At 44.1% G+C, this 16,229-nt stretch overlaps 1 protein-coding gene across 1 annotated transcript in view; it reads right to left on the reverse strand.

Moving 5' to 3' along the window:
* Positions 1-16,229, reverse strand: part of ARHGEF33 (Rho guanine nucleotide exchange factor 33) — a 47,022-nt gene that overhangs the window by 9,400 nt on the left and 21,393 nt on the right. Inside the window, exons 9-14 of the mRNA XM_007445793.1 lie at positions 11,208-11,340; positions 9,604-9,687; positions 8,409-8,492; positions 6,442-6,590; positions 5,259-5,423; positions 1,998-2,796 (exon numbers count right to left, since the gene is read on the reverse strand). Of these exons, the coding sequence (XP_007445855.1) occupies positions 1,998-2,796; positions 5,259-5,423; positions 6,442-6,590; positions 8,409-8,492; positions 9,604-9,687; positions 11,208-11,340 (1,414 nt within the window). The remainder of the gene's footprint in view (positions 1-1,997; positions 2,797-5,258; positions 5,424-6,441; positions 6,591-8,408; positions 8,493-9,603; positions 9,688-11,207; positions 11,341-16,229) is intronic.

Here is a 16,229-nt window from a genome sequence, read left to right on the forward strand (position 1 = left end):
GGAAAGAGCTGATATCTTTAAAGATGGGGCTTTTGAAGGGTTAATCTTTTGCAACTAAAACCCCATCTCGCTCTGATTAATGGTTTTTGTCTAGCAATTGCTGAGCTTCCAATTTTCCACACATAAGCTAGGGAAAAAAAGACAGTTTTTATGAACATGTGAAATAAAAGCATTCTTTGCAGCTTAGACTATACTAGTTATAAGGTTTTGTATGTATATCTCTGCCCATCCCAAGTCTCTTTGAATTGGCACTATTATTTCCTTTCCACTTCCCTTGTTAATGAACTTTTAAACTTTGACACACACCTAACTTTGTCTAAGAAATTTTACCTAACAGAATTTTATAAAGTTCAGAGTTGAAAATCAGAGGCAGAAGGAAATCTGAGAATCCTGGGGAAACTCAGCAACCTTAGCTGGGCACACTAAGGCGTTTCTGCCCTCTCGGGAAGCAGACACAGACTTTGATTTCTGGAGTCCAAGTGGGTGGCAAGCTCCAAGGCTCATGTTCCTCTGGCCTAATGTCCACCACTCCCACCTGGGACAATATTTACAAGGAAAAACTCACCCTGCCGTTTTTGTAAAAGGCCCATGAGCCTTTTTTCATATTTCCCTACCCCTCTCTTCACTTAGCCAACTTTTAAGCAGCTTTTAAAATTGAATTCAGACGTTCAAACTACTTAGGAGACTTCTCTGACCATCATCACCTTAGGAGGGTTTAAATACCCTCCCATGTGCTTCCACCGTTTATTATAATTCTGTGTTTATGCGTCTCCTTCCTGGGCTAAGCCAGTGGCCTTGGAGGACAGAGACTGGATGCCGTTTATTTTTGAACCCTCAGCACTTCACACAGAGCCTGGTGCGAGGCAGGTGCTCAGTGTTTGCTGAAAAATCAATGAATGAAAGGAGTCAATGATCTTTGATCTCTTCCCACTCACTTGGAAATAGAAACAGGTGGAATGCAGGGCCCTCATTCCTGGGAGAAACCCTTTCTCACCTAGGCAAAGGATCCCTAGTGCTGGATGCAAGGGATACGTCGTGCAGGTAAAGCCAGTCCTGGACTGTCATTTTCAAGATGTATAAATCAATACAGAGTTGCCCTGTAAACCCTAACCACCACTTCTAAAATGTTTAACAGGAAGGATGGGGGCACAGGTCAAAGCTACACTGTTACTCCGTTTAATCAGAAATTGCCTTTGTTCCAATCACATGCAGAGAAATTATTTGCTCAGGAACTATTAGTCCTTTCATGGATGTGTATTTAAACACCTCTTTAAATCTCCCAAGGCTTGCAGACACCAAGGTTATACATCAAAATACCAAACATCGATATAGAGGCCAAAGAAGGTGTTTGTGAGTCAATGCTTCCTTGACTATTTTGTGTTGCCCTCGTCCCACTGGAGTCTGCCCTTTTCCAGGCAAAAGGAAAGCAAGCGGTAATGAACTTTGCAGTCAATTTTGCAGGGAGTCCTCAGTGAGAGAGGGCAACTTGCCTCCTCCCTAGCTACAAACAAGGGTGCAGGTCGGGGAGTACAGTAGGCTGGCACACAGGACTCGAAATTTTGAACGTGTAAACAAGGGGTGCGCCTGACAGGAAAAGGAAGAAACAGACAGGCCTGGGACTTGCGTGCAGTGCCCTGCAAGTGAAGTGCAGCTGGGAGGTGCCACAGCTTAAGCAGCAAGGCAGAGAACACCTCTAACTCTTTCACTTGGGGTGGGGGGAGGCGTTTTAATCAGGTCTACTAGGAGTCCTAGTCTTTCGGTCGTCCTACATATATAGGTAAGGCATGCTCCTGTGTCCTGGCACTGCAGAGCGGGCGCTAACGCTCTCCTCCGAGGGCCACTGATAGTCAAGCCTTTGACCCGGGCTCTCCCTCAACATCCTGCACCCCCGCCTGGCCAGCCTGCTTCCCCTCCACGCTAGGTGAGCCCAGGCTGCACCCTGGAGATCTAGGCCCGGGGCTGCCAGCGCTGTGGATTTGGGGTCGGTTTTACTTTACCCTCCTTACTTCCAAATAGGTCTGCTTTTCGCTTTGGGACCTCTGTTGGGGAAAGAAGGTTCTGGGCGCGCCACGGGCGGAGGAGGCCGAGCCGTGCGGCTGCGCAGCGCGCTCAGCCTTGAGCGGCGCGCGGCCGCCGCTGCTGCTGCGCGTGCTGTAGAGGCGCGGGGCCACGCCCTCGGGGGGCGGCGCGCGCGGGAACTCCTTGAGCGAGCGACTCAGCGGCTTGGCCTTGCCGTGCGCATGCGCCGCCGCCTCCAGCTTGTAGGCGCTGCTACTGCCCGCCGGAGACGTCGCGCTCTTGGGCAGGGGCTGCAGTGGGTGCTCGGGCCGTTCGGCCTCCACGGCGAAGCTGACGGGCCGCAGGAAGCAGATGTCCAGGCTGGACTCAGAAGAGGCGGGCGAGCAGTTCTCGAAGAGAGCCGGCGCCTGGAAGGGCTCCTCGTCGTACGGCGCGGGCAGCGCGAAGATCTCGCCGCCGTACTCGAACTCGTCGTAGGCCGCGGGCACGTAGCCGCGGGCGTCGGGCAGGAGCTCGGCCGGGGCGCGCAGGGAGCGCTCCACGTTGCCCAGCTGCTCGGCCTGAGAGGGCTCGAAGTCCATCTCCGGGATGGCCTGCAGGGGCCCAGCGAGCGCCTTCACGTCCTGCTCAGCGGCACAGAACTGCCCCGGCGCCAGGAGGCTCTCAGGCCTCTCGTGCTTTCTGCCCTCTATCTCCCAGTCACTGGGTTTTCCGGGCTGCATGCTCTCCATCAAGCTTTGCTGTTGTTGGCTTTTCTTCACTGGGGGCATCAAATGTCTTTAAAGGGGAAAGAGAATACAAAACAAGTGTGATTACGGTTTGTTAGTGCACGCCTCTCACCGAGCAGCGCAAGGCCGGGACCAACACACTGCCTGTCGGATACCGCTTAGGTGCAAACAGCCGACTCCCTCCTCTGCGTCCCTCCCAGCAGCCTACGTGTGTTACCTACCAAGCGCCACAGGCTTCTCAGATTAAGGAGTCCGCACGAGCCCTGTTCCCCCAAGTGGGAGAGTGAAAATGACCATCCGTGAAGGGGATGCCGGAAGTACCCGTCCGAGCCCAGAGGCACTGCGCAGAGATGGCTGGTAGGCCAAGGATGCTCATCATTCCCCATGTGGAATCTCCGACCCTTCCCACCGCTTGTCAAGGCCCCAAAGCACCTCTTTTCTCTCTTCTCTCCCTTTCTTGCCCTAGCAGAGTCATGTAAAATCATGGAAACAACTTGTGTTCAACTCATGGATCTTAATGCTTAAGAATTAATTCCCAGATGAAGTAAGTGGAGTACAGTCTTGATAACCGTTGAATCTGAATGTTGGTGTGTGGGGTTTACAGCACGTTTTACTTCATTATAAACTAAAAATTCCTTGTGGCTATAAAGCATGCTATATAAGTCGTCACAAACTTCCACCCAAAAAAACATTACTGAAATGAAAAGGCTGTCACTTTGAATATGCCCAGTTTCATGGAGGGTTTTTTTGTTTAATCATGGATAAAGAATAACATTGGCTACCTGGAGAGAATACCCATCAAATTGGATGTGGTTTGCTAGTTCTGCTGGAATTAATTGCCAGAAAGAGGTGAGTGGACTACTACACACTGACCCAAACTGGTTGTGCTAGTTTATTTATTCATACTTAGTTCTACCACAAAAATGCATAAAGAATGCAGTTGTAAATGCTAACACTGAGTATCTTTCTCTGGTGGTCTTAAGATGAAAATTAGGCCTCACATTTACAGAGGTGAAAAAAACAGTAAAATGAAATATTGACTTGAATTCTCTTTTAACTTGGAAGACTCTTGTTGGGTTTTTTTCTGGTTGTGTTTCTAGCATGGAGTGCAATGGCAGCCATCTTCTTCAGTCTGGATATAATCTCTAGGGATTTCTTTTTTTGGCTGTATTTGTCTCACTTCAAAGTAGAGAGTTCTGTCTCTGTTCTAAGAGCTGAAGTGATCCACAAACTAAAATTCCACTTCCTGTCTCCCACTCCCCACTCAGGAAAGGTATATTTTTCTGTAAGGAGTTCTCTCCTTATAGGACTTCCAGGATTTTCTCTATAGGAAGAAAATCATCCTGGGCTCTATTTGTAGAAAAGTGAACGTCTCCTAGGTTTTCAGAATGATTATAGAATTTCTCCCTTCTGCCTCCACATTTGCATTTCCATCTCTCACTGACAAATGTTCTCAATTTTAAGAGATAAGGGCAGAAAGCAAACAGGATTTATTTTGTGTTATTGATCAGTTGCTCCTTCCAGTGACTAATTAGCATTCTAAAAACTGTAGGGGTTAAACATTGAAGTAATCCCAACTGCCTACCTCTCACTTCATTGTAGTTTTAGAAAAGTAGCTTCTTGCATGATTTCTAAATTTTCCTTAAGATAATAAAACCCAAAGCAGAAATTATAGTCTAAGGAATTAGTTTCATGAGAATTGTCTATATTTGGTAAATTGGGGGTTTGGAATTTTGAGTTTTGGTTTCCCTTATTCTTCCAGAAGTCCCAGCTTCAAAGGTGGCCAAGTTGACATCCTTCAGAGGTAAAATGAGTTCCAGATATGTAAATAGCCTAATCCTTACCCTAAAGATCATCAAGAAGTTGGCTGAATGAGAATCCAGCTTAGTGTGCAAGAGGGTTGTGTGCAGCGACTTTAAAAGACTGTCAAATCCATCCACTGCCCAGAACAGCTTTCAGAGAAGCTGTCATAAGTGAAGAACAGAGGTCATGAAGTCCCTTTCTGAAGAAGCTTCAAGGAGAATTGGGAAGGGCTAAACAACCTTCTTTCTGTATCACCTCTGACCTGTTTCTCATCCTCAGAGCCCAGACTTCCTCTGACCCCTGACTGGGAAACCTTTTTCTCCACTACATCTTTTGTAGACATTAAGTGGGTTCCCACCTTTATGAGGGGTTGTAAAATGCCTTCCTGTCATCTTACAGCACTCCCTTCCACTCTGTCATTGTCCAAACCCAGAGAGACTCATGCTGTAGGTGGAGGGTGGTTATGTGTGATAAAATTGTTGGGAGTAACCTCCAGCCTCTAGGCCTGCTCTTTAACATAAGTACCGTCCTCTGGGATCCAAACTTTGGGTCAGCTGCTTGCCTGCCGCATATGGGCCTGATGGGGCAAGAGGGAGGAAGGAGTCCTGTAGGTCATACTCCTAATACAGGCTGGCCTGCTACCCCCACACAGACCACCTGGGAGGCGAGGGCATTGTCATTAACCTTTCCACAGCAACAGGTGCTTACGTGACAGCAGGGCCAGAACTGGGAGCAGGAGAGTAGGGTTGCAGCATCTCTTCGGAGTGGATCCCACTGTCACGGACAGCCTCGGGGCCTGCAGTGGGAGAAGTATCTTGCCCGGCATTTGCACACTGGGAAGCCAGCCCTTTGTACAGCTTCGCCATGGATGACCTAATGGAATGGAGGTAATTATTCTCAGGGTCTACAATGGGAAATCAACTCTGAATACACACATTATACCAAGAAAGGCAGACTATTTCTCAGATGAAGCTCAGCTGTGAAGTTCTCGGTCTCTTCAGGGCTCCCTACAAACCAGGTTGCTTACATAATAGAGTGCAAGCTGGATGCTGGGTAGGAGTAGGGATGCTGATTAATTGGCTGAATTGAGTTTGGGGGTAAGGGGATATAAGGAGAAGTCATCCATTAGAGGAGCCCTGGCTTGAGACATAGCATGTTTCACTGGTGTAAAGCATGCACAGAAATGATTCTGTTTTCCTCATTGGATTGGGATGAGGTTGAAAGAATTCCAGGTTATTAGGAAGCTTTGTTATGAGTTGCTTCTGTTCCCTTATAAGCCCAGATTTTCCTTAATCAGTCCTTCCTGTTTCCTCTTAGTGTGAAATCCTTTCAACCACCACCCCCTCCCTTATTTGTTTTATTTTTATCCATAGCACTTAAACCATCTAACTTATTTATTAACTGGCTACCCAGGTCTAGAAAGTAAGCTCCACGTGGCAAAGATTTTTGTCTGTTTTGTTCTTTGCAGTATATTCAGTTTGCTGAACAGTGCCTGGTATTCAATAAGTGCTCAGTAAATATTTCTTGAATTAATGAAAGAAATCCCATTCTGGCCTTTAAACTGCAACTTTAAACCTGGCAAATTTAGTGAAACAACTATTTTTGAGGTGGTTAGCAACATGAGATAATAGAAGGTCTGCATAAGCATTAGAGTAAAAGTGCTTATTTTACTAAATTAATTTCCACCAGGTAGTAAGTACCTCCCTCCTGTAGCCAACCTGGTCACCTCTCTTCCCTCCCCTGCTCTCTCTTCTCTTCCGCCTCCATCACTGCATTTCAGCCGCTTTACATTCAATGTGGTTACTTGTGACAGACACTCACATTGACCTTCTGTATCCCTGTTCTCAGAAACCTTTGATCAACCCTCTAGACTGCACCATCAGAACCTTACTTCTTGAGTTTTTTCCGTTTCTGAATAAGCAAATCCTCATTGCACTGAAACAGCAGGGTGTAGTGTGAGATAAATACTCGCAGGCGTTGAACACACACAAGAAGTAGGTAATAGTCAGGGTGTTCCTGCTCTGTGAACTTCAGGACGTTCTGGATGGAGGAAAAAAGGAAGCAGCATTGCATAGTTAGAATGAAAAGTTGTTTCGTCTCTTCTGTACCTTGCCTTGATCTGTTGTGAGAGTTTGGTAGCCATTTAATCAAAATGATGCAAATGGGCAATTTAATTACAAACTGAAAAGTCAAACATGCTGTTCTCTTTGTCCATCACACCAAGGGAAAATAATAGTCACTATTGCTCCTGTTCGAGTTGAATTTGAACATAATTCCATCTGAAAAATTAGAAGGATCTACTAATTAGATCTCTGAAGTAATGGAGCCATTCTAACATTTACTCTGTATAGGCAATGCCTTATAACCCAAAGGAGTCAGACCAATGTTGAGAAGGTCAGGCATCAAGGCTGGAAGTGAGGGGATGTTTATGATCAAGCCTGGCCTCGTGGCCCCTCCTGTTACATTGCCTGCTGTGCTATAGTGGAATGTGCATGCGGGTTGGGTTTGGGAAAGCTAAGTTATTGAGCGCTTCCTATTGCCAAGCACTAAGTCCTTTACATTATTTTCTCATTTAATTTTTACCACAACCTAGTTAGATATATGCCATTGTTACTCCAATTAACAAATCAGGAAATCAAGGCACAGTGAAGTGAAGTAATCTTCACTGGGTCACACATCTAATGAGTAGCAGAGTCAGGATTTGAACTCAAGTCAGACAGCAGAATCTGGGCTCTTATTTACTTACTTACAACCTGCTTGCAAGACCTGGGTTTCAGGCCTATATTTTTTCACTGACAAGGTGTCTTAACTTGGGCAAGTTACTTCTTTGGGTCTCCATTTCCTTATCTAAAAAAATGTTAATAATGATACCTATTTCGTGGGATTGTTGAAAAGATTAAATTAGATAATTACTGTGAGAGAATGATTTTAAGATCTAAAGCCACATACAGTTGAAAGTCTTTTTTGTTTTGTTTTGTTTTTTTTTGGTTTTTTTTTTTTTTGGTTTTTTTTTTTTGGTACGCGGGCCTCTCACTGTTGTGGCCTCTCCCATTGCAGAGCACAGGCTCCGGACGCACAGGCCCAGCGGCCATGGCTCACGGGCCCAGCCGCTCCGCGGCTTGTGGGATCCTCCGGGACCAGGGCACGAACCCGTGTTCCCTGCATCGGCAGGCGGACTCTCAACCACTGCGCCACCAGGGAAGCCCGAAAGTCTTTTTAATATTAATACTGGGCTGCTTCTACCTGAGACAAATCCCAAGCTTTTCTGAGATGCTTTCACTGAATTACTTAAGATCAGTCAGCAATTAAACCAGAACAGGTGGGTGATGGGAAGAAGAGGGGCTGGTAGGGGTGTTGATGAGTCTCTCTTTCTCAACTCTACTGCCTCCAAGATGCTACAAACCCTGCAGGAAAATGGTGTGAAGAAGTCAGCTCATCAGCTTCTCCATGCTTCTCAGACACAAGCACAATGTATTGTAGGCCCTTGGACGCAAGCTAAAAGAAAGTAGTAGTCAGGGGTGCATTTAGATGGCTGTAGAACCAAGGTGGAAGGGACTGAATAGGTATCCAGGGTCTGGCAGGAGCTGCCATAGAAAGATCCTGGATCAGCATAGGTGTGAATTGCTGGTCAATGAAGGTAGAACTTCATTTTTGGCATCATGAGCCAAAAATTTTTAGAGAATGAGATTTTAGCTCATACCACAAGATGGAGATGGGGTAATCATAACAATCTAAATCATTTAAACACTTCTTAGAAATATTAATGATTCCTTGACCCTTCACAGTCTCTTTGATTGGAAGCCAAAAACAACTGTTTAGCATGAAAATCAGTTTAGTGGCTTGGCCAGCCATACCTACCTGCAGATGTATCAGATACTCAGGGATGCGCTGAACTATGTGAAAAAACAGTGTATAGATGTCAGACTTAATCTCTTCGTCACCCTGGATAAAAGAAAGTTGGAGTCAGTCTTCAGTGTCCCCCCAGCTCTGGCTGTCAAACGCCAGAGTCAGTTCCCCCAGAGTAAGAAGGGTTTACTCTCTTCTCTGAAGAGAATTTTCTTCATCTAGAGTGTCATGCAGCATCGATCTGTTCGGGGACATGCTCAAGGAGACAACTCTTCTCTAGCAGGGAGCATGTCATATACTTCTTTAGAATCCACCCAAGTTTCCCAACGACTCCCTCCTCTTCCCCACCCTCCAACACCATCTTAGCACAGTGGGCATTCAGTAAATCATATATGAGTTGACTAAATTCATTAAGGTTCTTCAGCCAGTAATCTTTACAGTGGTTTACGAATAGGCACTAAGGGTGGATTGGAGCCTCATGAGAATGGGGAAGGGAGTATGATTAGAAACTGGTCAGCTGGCCTGGCAGCAGGAAACATGCTGGACTTTTTCCATGTCCCTTCCCCTCCTTTCCCTTACTCAAATATTTGCTGAGTGCTAACACGTGGTTGGTATTGTACTGGGTTGGGAGCAATAGGGGGTTGAAGTAGAAAGTTAATAGAGCCTCTCACCTCTTGTGAAACTTGATTAACTCTTAGTTTTAGAGCTCCTGATATGGTTCTTTTCTATTGACCTAAAATAACTAGAATTGTCTTATATTTATATGTGCTTATTGAGCACCTATTATATCATTGCAGAAGCAAAACTTAAAGCAACATGACTAAAGCCATTTTATAATCTTATAAACTGACAGATACAGGATAACATGAATTTAATATTCAGTTCATATTGTCTGAGCCTGTAAAACCCCAAACCCCTCAAGGCTGCAAAGCTGCAGTCTGAAGATCTCTGCTTAGAATAGCTGTTTACTTTGTCTGTATTTCCAATGGAATGGAACAGAGGCTCAGTAAGGAACAGCAAAGATCAAAGCAGTGCCACTGATCCTTGAGTGGGCTCCTTTAACCCCAGGGAGGAATGTCAGTCAGTGGCTCTGTTCAAGCCATTTGCCAGCCTGGAGAACAAGCTCAGAGTGCATGTGCTGTAGTTTCTGGGCAGATGAGCAACATCATATAGTTACACATGTAACCAAAGGACAGTGCACACATACCTCCTTCAGAACAACCACGTGAACCAAAGAGATGCATTCTGGCAGGTCCCTCAGGTAAGCCACATAATAATCCAAAAAATTATTCTTGAAAACAAGCAGAAAAAGGCATGGTAAGAACCTGGAGACAGGAATGATAACAACTAATATGTTTACAGCGTCATGCATATTAAATGGAGTACTTTGCAGAGATGATTTTAATCATTCATTTAATGTGTGTAGTAATTTTGTTTTTTATTCACCTTAAAAAATCTTTTTGGTTTTAAGGAAAATATTCCTGTGGATTTGGAAAACAAAACTCAGTATCCCTGCTTTAACGAGAGAAAGTGAAATGATAAACCAAAGCAGAGGGAAGGGGCCATGTAAGTTGAAAAATATTTTTAAAAGCTGTTCAGTGATAAAAATGCACATTTTGTTTTTTAATTACTTTCATTAATGATGAAATGCTTCAATCTTCTACATCTAAATGAGGAACTTTGTCCAACTCACCTCATAGTTTCTAGACCAGGGATTCTCGACTTTTTCCACTAATTGTATATTCACCTATGGAATATCCCCTCAAGAAAACAACTCTCACCTTTCAAAGTTATACTCCCATAGATATAACAGTTTGCAGCTCAAGAAGCACACTGAACACCAATGAGTAAAAGTGATATTAGAGGGATAGTATTACATCCACTCTGTACAAGTAAATATTTGTAAATTTTGTATTATTAATCACAGCTGAGAATCATCGATATGCAGAGGTTAACTGCAAGCAAAATCTGGCTTGCAGACCAGTTTTAATTAGCCCACACAATATTTTTAAAATAAGAAAATTTCCTACAAAATTCTGGATTTCCAGCTTCTCTTAAAATATCAGAAGTTCTGGTAACTCTAGTCCTTTTTTCCTGCATAACAATTGGATAAAGCTGAGTAGCTATTCTCTGTTGAAAGCATATGTGCTCCACTTAAGCTCACTTCCCCGCAGTCCACATTGTTTTACATTCAGCTCACTTCTACTCACTAATGTCATTGTCTGGCCTTATAGGCATTTGAGTTTGCAACTTGTGGCCTAAATCATACTTTCTTTGAAGAACATTATAGAGATTTCAAACCTTAGAATCCTTTCTCCAGGGAAGTGAAAACAAAAAACATTCCAGACAAATAGCTGCCCATCACATTTTTAAAAATCTCTAGGAAATGAAATTGTGCGTGAAAGTATATACATATATACAAACTCTCATATGTTTATGTTATATGTATGTATGGATATATATGTGCATGTATATATACTTATACACAAATACACACACATACATACACATACACGTGCATATTCAATGGGGGCAGTTATAGTACAGTGGAAAGTGATGATCTGGAAGTTAAAAGACTTGGGTTCTAGCCACAGATCTACAAATATCTAGATAGCTGGGTGATTTCAGCCAAGGCTTTTAATTTCTTTGAACTTTATTTCATTATCTGTAGAATGAGGAGGTTAGACTAGATCTCAGGAGTTCCTATAACTCTGAAATTCACTGATTCTAGATTCTCTATTAAGAGAAACAGCCAAGGGAGACACAGACACATATAATTCAAGTTTATAAAGGATTAAGAAAAAAACTTACCTCATCATTTGTTAACTTAAGGAATAAATCTCCAAGGACCCCTTGGCGTGGCCACTTCAAGACCCTTTCCTGCAGAGCATGAAGCAAATCCAGGTGCTGCTGGACAAGGTACCGTAAAGAGCCAGGGAAGAGGCTTGGAACAGAATAGACACACAAACCAGGTGTAGAGAAGAAAAGGCTCTACAAGAATACATGGAGCAGGTCCCATTTTCCCAGCCATTCAAAATATGTTAAGTCACAGGTCTGCCTTTAGTATTCAAAAAAAAAGTCTGTCATCGTCAACCTCACAGATATCCTCAGACTATAGAAAGACCCCTTTACTGATGGCTCCTATACGAATGTATTGAACTAGTAAAGGGCACATCACTCGAATGGGCTTTTTAAAGCTTAACTGGTACACTCTTATTTATGTGACAGTGGAAATTTTAAGGGAAATCTTTATCAACGTTTTAAAGTTATTCCCACCTGATGTGCAAATTGTCTATTCTAATTAATGTTGCAGATGAGGACACTAAGGTGGCACTGGGTCATTCTTAGCTACTGGGTAGGAGACTGTACTTACGTAAGGAGGAATTTTGTTTAAACCTGGCAACTGTAAGCTCAGGGAATGAGGGCATAAAAGTGTTCCTTTTCCCGTTTCCTTCAGTTTCTAAGAGGAATCTGGGCAAGGATGGAGTCTTGCCGGGGGAGGCTACAAACTAGGCCTGGCCTGCTACTCCCAGGAATTTTGCTGAGCCCCCTTCCTGCTCTCAAATCCCCCCAGCCATCTCAGTGTGCCTCATTTTTTTCAGAGGAAATGAAGGAAAGAAGAGAGAAGTCAGAGGAGGATGGGGTGGAGAGGAAAGACAAAGAGAATCATAGGAGGAAGAAGAAGGGGGATTGGATGCAGAAGGGAGGTGAGCAGAGGCCTGTAGGAGCGAGGAAGGAAGAAACAGAAAGAGTGAAGTCTTACTGGGCTACGGCAAGGATTTCAGCTCCAGCTTGGGAACTTAGGGAAATTGAAAATAGGTTACCCTGTGCTTTTAAGACCACAAGGTTTTGGGGGGGTTTGTTTGTTGTTTGTTTGGTTGGTTTTTTTGTTTGTTTTTTCTTTTAGGTAAGAAGTAGATTTATTAATATCCTTTGTAAAGAGGTTGCAGGAAAATTGGGGTGCAAGAGAATGGTCATGTCCCAGGTCTCGGGCGGGTCCCTGGGACAGGCTGCTAAGTAAGGGTCCTTGGCTTCGCGCAGCAAAGAATTCAAGGGCTAGCCATAGTAAAGTGAAAGCAGAGATACACATTCCATAGGCCGAATGCAGTCTGTCTCAAAAGGGGAGAGCGGCCAAGACCACAAGTTTAACAAAGATGAAAGTGATGGCCTGCTTGTTGCTGAGAACCAAACTTATCTGGATATTTCCCCAGGGTCTACTGAGAGTAAATTAGTGGACAGTTGGGTGCTTTGCCAACCGCAAACAAGCAGACCTTTGTTGAGAACAGAAGGAAGGACCCCCGTGGTCGCAGCTCAGAAAAGACACACAAATGCTGGAATGGGATACCCAGCCTCCTGTGAAAAGATACAAGGATTCCTCCCACCCCCATCTGACCACACCCTGTGCTTCCACACATGCAGAGCCAGCTGATCCATAAGCTGGGAGGAGAGGCCTGTGCTAGGCTGGTGCAGTGGGCTCAGAAGATCTAAGTAATCCCTGTCCAGACCAAAGGGAATTTGGAGGAGTGGCTGGGAGACAGTCTTGACTGTGAGAAGACCATAAAGCTGATGGAGGAAAGCACAACTGATCAAACTGAAAGAGTGAAACACTGCACCAGCAAAAGATCTAGATGTGAAAGATTTCTCCCCACCCAGAGGCTGACAATGACTTTGGGTAATATTCCTGGTGTGACACTGAGAGATGTTAGGGCACCGTGGTGAGATATGACTTTGTGATGGGTTTTCACTGTAGGTTATATAATATGTCTTGGGTTATCTCTTTTCTTTTTCTCTCCTTCCTTCCTTTCCTGTCCTGTCCTGTCCTTTCTTTTTCTTTCCTTTCTAGAAAGCTGCCTTCTGCCACACTGTGACCAGTGTACTTGCAGAGTTGACAGCTGGTAACTTGGTTGGAGTCCAGATGTCTCCTGGACTGTCCACTGGGCTAACAGAGTAAGGTTTCAGGATGAGGGTCAGAAAAGCCTAAGGCTCCCATCAAGCATCATGGAAGCATGTAAGTTACATGAAGAGCAATGGTTTACAGTGGGTTCTGTACCAAATATTGAAAACAGGATTTAAAATTTTTTTTAATTTAATAAGGTTAATATTTGAAATCAGCAAAGAGTGTGGATGAGGTAAGCCAGGAAGTGGAGAGCAGAGGGAGAAAGAAGCAAGAAGCATAGACACATTTAATCTATTTCACTATTTTGCCTGGAGCCAGACCTGACTCCCAGAAGCAAGTTTTTCATTAAGACAAAAGTATTACGTGCTCAACTTATTTTCTATTCCTTACCAGGGGTGAGATTATGGCAACATGAGTAGTTTATTCTTTCTAAAGCCTTCAAAGTAATTTCGATTCCCGCAATATAGTACTCAAGCAACGAGAAAAATAAACTAAAAGCAATCAATGAAAATCCAGTTATAGTTTCAAATTAATAACTTAGCTCTTAAGTCAAAACAGCTCCTGAGCTTCAGCTGCAAGGTGAGGCATCGATAATTAAAATATGTGCCACCTGGTGGTGATCTGAAGCACACAGCTCGCTGAGCTCTTGGTAGATGTGGCCCTGGAGTTTAGCTTTTAAGGCTAACTGGCAATCCTGTGGAGCTGACTTTGTCCCTCCTGATAAGGGTTCAGACAGGACTGTTTGAGCCTGAGGTTGTGGCTCTGTGTGCGTGAATCATACCGGAAAAAGCCAAGAACTCCAACTTCTGTGATCCTCCTACAAATGGACAACAGCCTGCATGTCCCCCTCAGGCTTCAGCTGGCAGCCTCTGCCCCTGTAGCGTCAGGCCCTTTTAGCCAGGGGCAGGGCTGGCTTGAAACAGCCTGAGGAGACTCCTGAGTGCTTCATGTTTTTCTGCGGAGAACCTGAAGTTTTATTTTGTAGGCTTGAGAAGACGTGGCAACCTCAGGTTTGAGTGTCAGGTATGTAGTTGTAGTGGGTGTTGTTTTCACCCCCAGGTGACTTTTCAGTGAGGGTAGAAGATGCAGAAGGCTTGCAGTTTGTGATGGGAAAAATAGTAAATGTTAATAAATTAATTTTTGTCTTTGCATGGGAGGAACAATGCCAGTAGGGAAGAGGAATAATCTCATTCTGTTTTGTATTTCATTCAGCTGGTCTATTTAAATAAAGTATAGCTGGAGGCTTCAGAAAGCTTAAAAAAAAAAAGAAACATAGTGAGTAAAGGAGGAGGATGAAGATCTAACCCCAGGTAGGAGAAGGGCAACATTGCAAACCTCAGAACCAGAGATTAGCACTAAGAATACTAAGTTGAAGCTTTTCTCTTCTTGGGCTATGAAAACAAGAAAGAGGTTGCTAGCAGATAACTAACATGAATAGCATTATCATGGATATGAGAAATAGCCATTGTTTTACTTTTGTTGAGGATGGCATGATAGTTTTAATTTTTTTTAATCTCAGGATTTTGGGGAAAGGCCCACTTCTTCCTCAGTAATGGGTCATGAGAAGTAGAAGTGAGGGCAAGTAGAAAAGAGCTTCCGTGAGCTAAGAATGGATCCCTACCTGACAAGTCAGCTGAGATCTGAAGTAAGAACTTATGGGCGGTTAAGAGAGAAGCATAAGTTGTGAAATAGGAAGAGACAAAGTCGGCTTCTGGCTGAGGCACTTGGCATATTGCTGTTAGTCAAGGTGGTATCTTTGCAATCACATGGTCCTTACGGAAGCAGTGTGATGTCGAAAGAGCAGAAGACACAGGGTCAGACAGGCCTGGGCTTGAGTTCTGGCACCTCTTGGTTTTGTGGCTTTAAACCTCTCTAGACCTGAGTGTCTTCATCTATAAGGTAGGATTCACAGGGTTCTTGTGAAGACTTCATGAAGTTAATATAAATGAAGTGCCAGGCATGGGGCCTGGTTACTGTATTCCAGAGCAAACAATCCTCTCTTTCTCTCTCCTTGCTCCATCCCCACATTTTCAGAGACTGGAAAGAGATGCTCCTGGCTTAGAATCTTAGATGTGGAGGCAAAGCCCATCAAAAGGTACACTGGGTTTTAGATTGGTTTTAATGTAAACTGAGCAAGTCTTTGGCAACAGCAAGGTAGCTAGAGGCCGGAGAGACCTCTCGGAGGGCTGAAGGGGCAATCTGGGAGGGTAGGACAAGCTCAATTGGGGTGAATGAGGGGGAATCAAGTGGCCAGAAGGGAAAGGAAGGACCAGCAAGAATCTAGGTGGCCGCTGAGAGAAAGTAAAACCCAATCCAGAGCCTCTCTTGTTCACAGCTTTAAGTGTCACATTATCCTTTCTGCTCCTTGCTGCTTTCTGTTTTGTTTACTTCATAATTCTTTTTTTTAAAACAATGAATATTCCTTTTTTTTAAGAAATTTATTCCTTTTTATTTATTTATTTTTTATATTTTGGCCACACCGTGCGGCATGTGGGACCTTAGTTCCCCAACTAGGGATCGAATCCACGCCCCCTGCATTGGAAGCATGGAGTCTTAACCACTGAACCGCCAGGGAAGTCCCAGTGAAACAATTCTTGAAAATTGTTAAGCCACTGGTGGATTTGTCAGGGAATATTTTCTTACCTCAATCACCCAGATAGGGGGAGCATTGCGTTTTGGTGACTGGGTGTACTGCTGGCAGCTGCAAAGCCAAGTAAGATTGGGGGTGGGAGGGTGATAAGAATCAGGAAAACATAGTTAGGGCATCCCACAGTTTATGAGCCACCAGTGTATATTACCCAACAGAATGCTTAAAGTCTCGATGCTGTATTTGTCTCCAGTAGTCTATCATACAGACTTTTCATTTATTTGGATTGGCCTTTTCCTCAGTTGATCTGGATTATTACGTCTTTATTACATTAGTCTTTTCCCACCAA

The sequence above is a fragment of the Lipotes vexillifer genome, unplaced genomic scaffold, assembly GCF_000442215.2.
Source record: "Lipotes vexillifer unplaced genomic scaffold, Lipotes_vexillifer_v1.1 scaffold278, whole genome shotgun sequence".
NCBI classification, from domain to species: domain Eukaryota; kingdom Metazoa; phylum Chordata; class Mammalia; order Artiodactyla; family Lipotidae; genus Lipotes; species Lipotes vexillifer.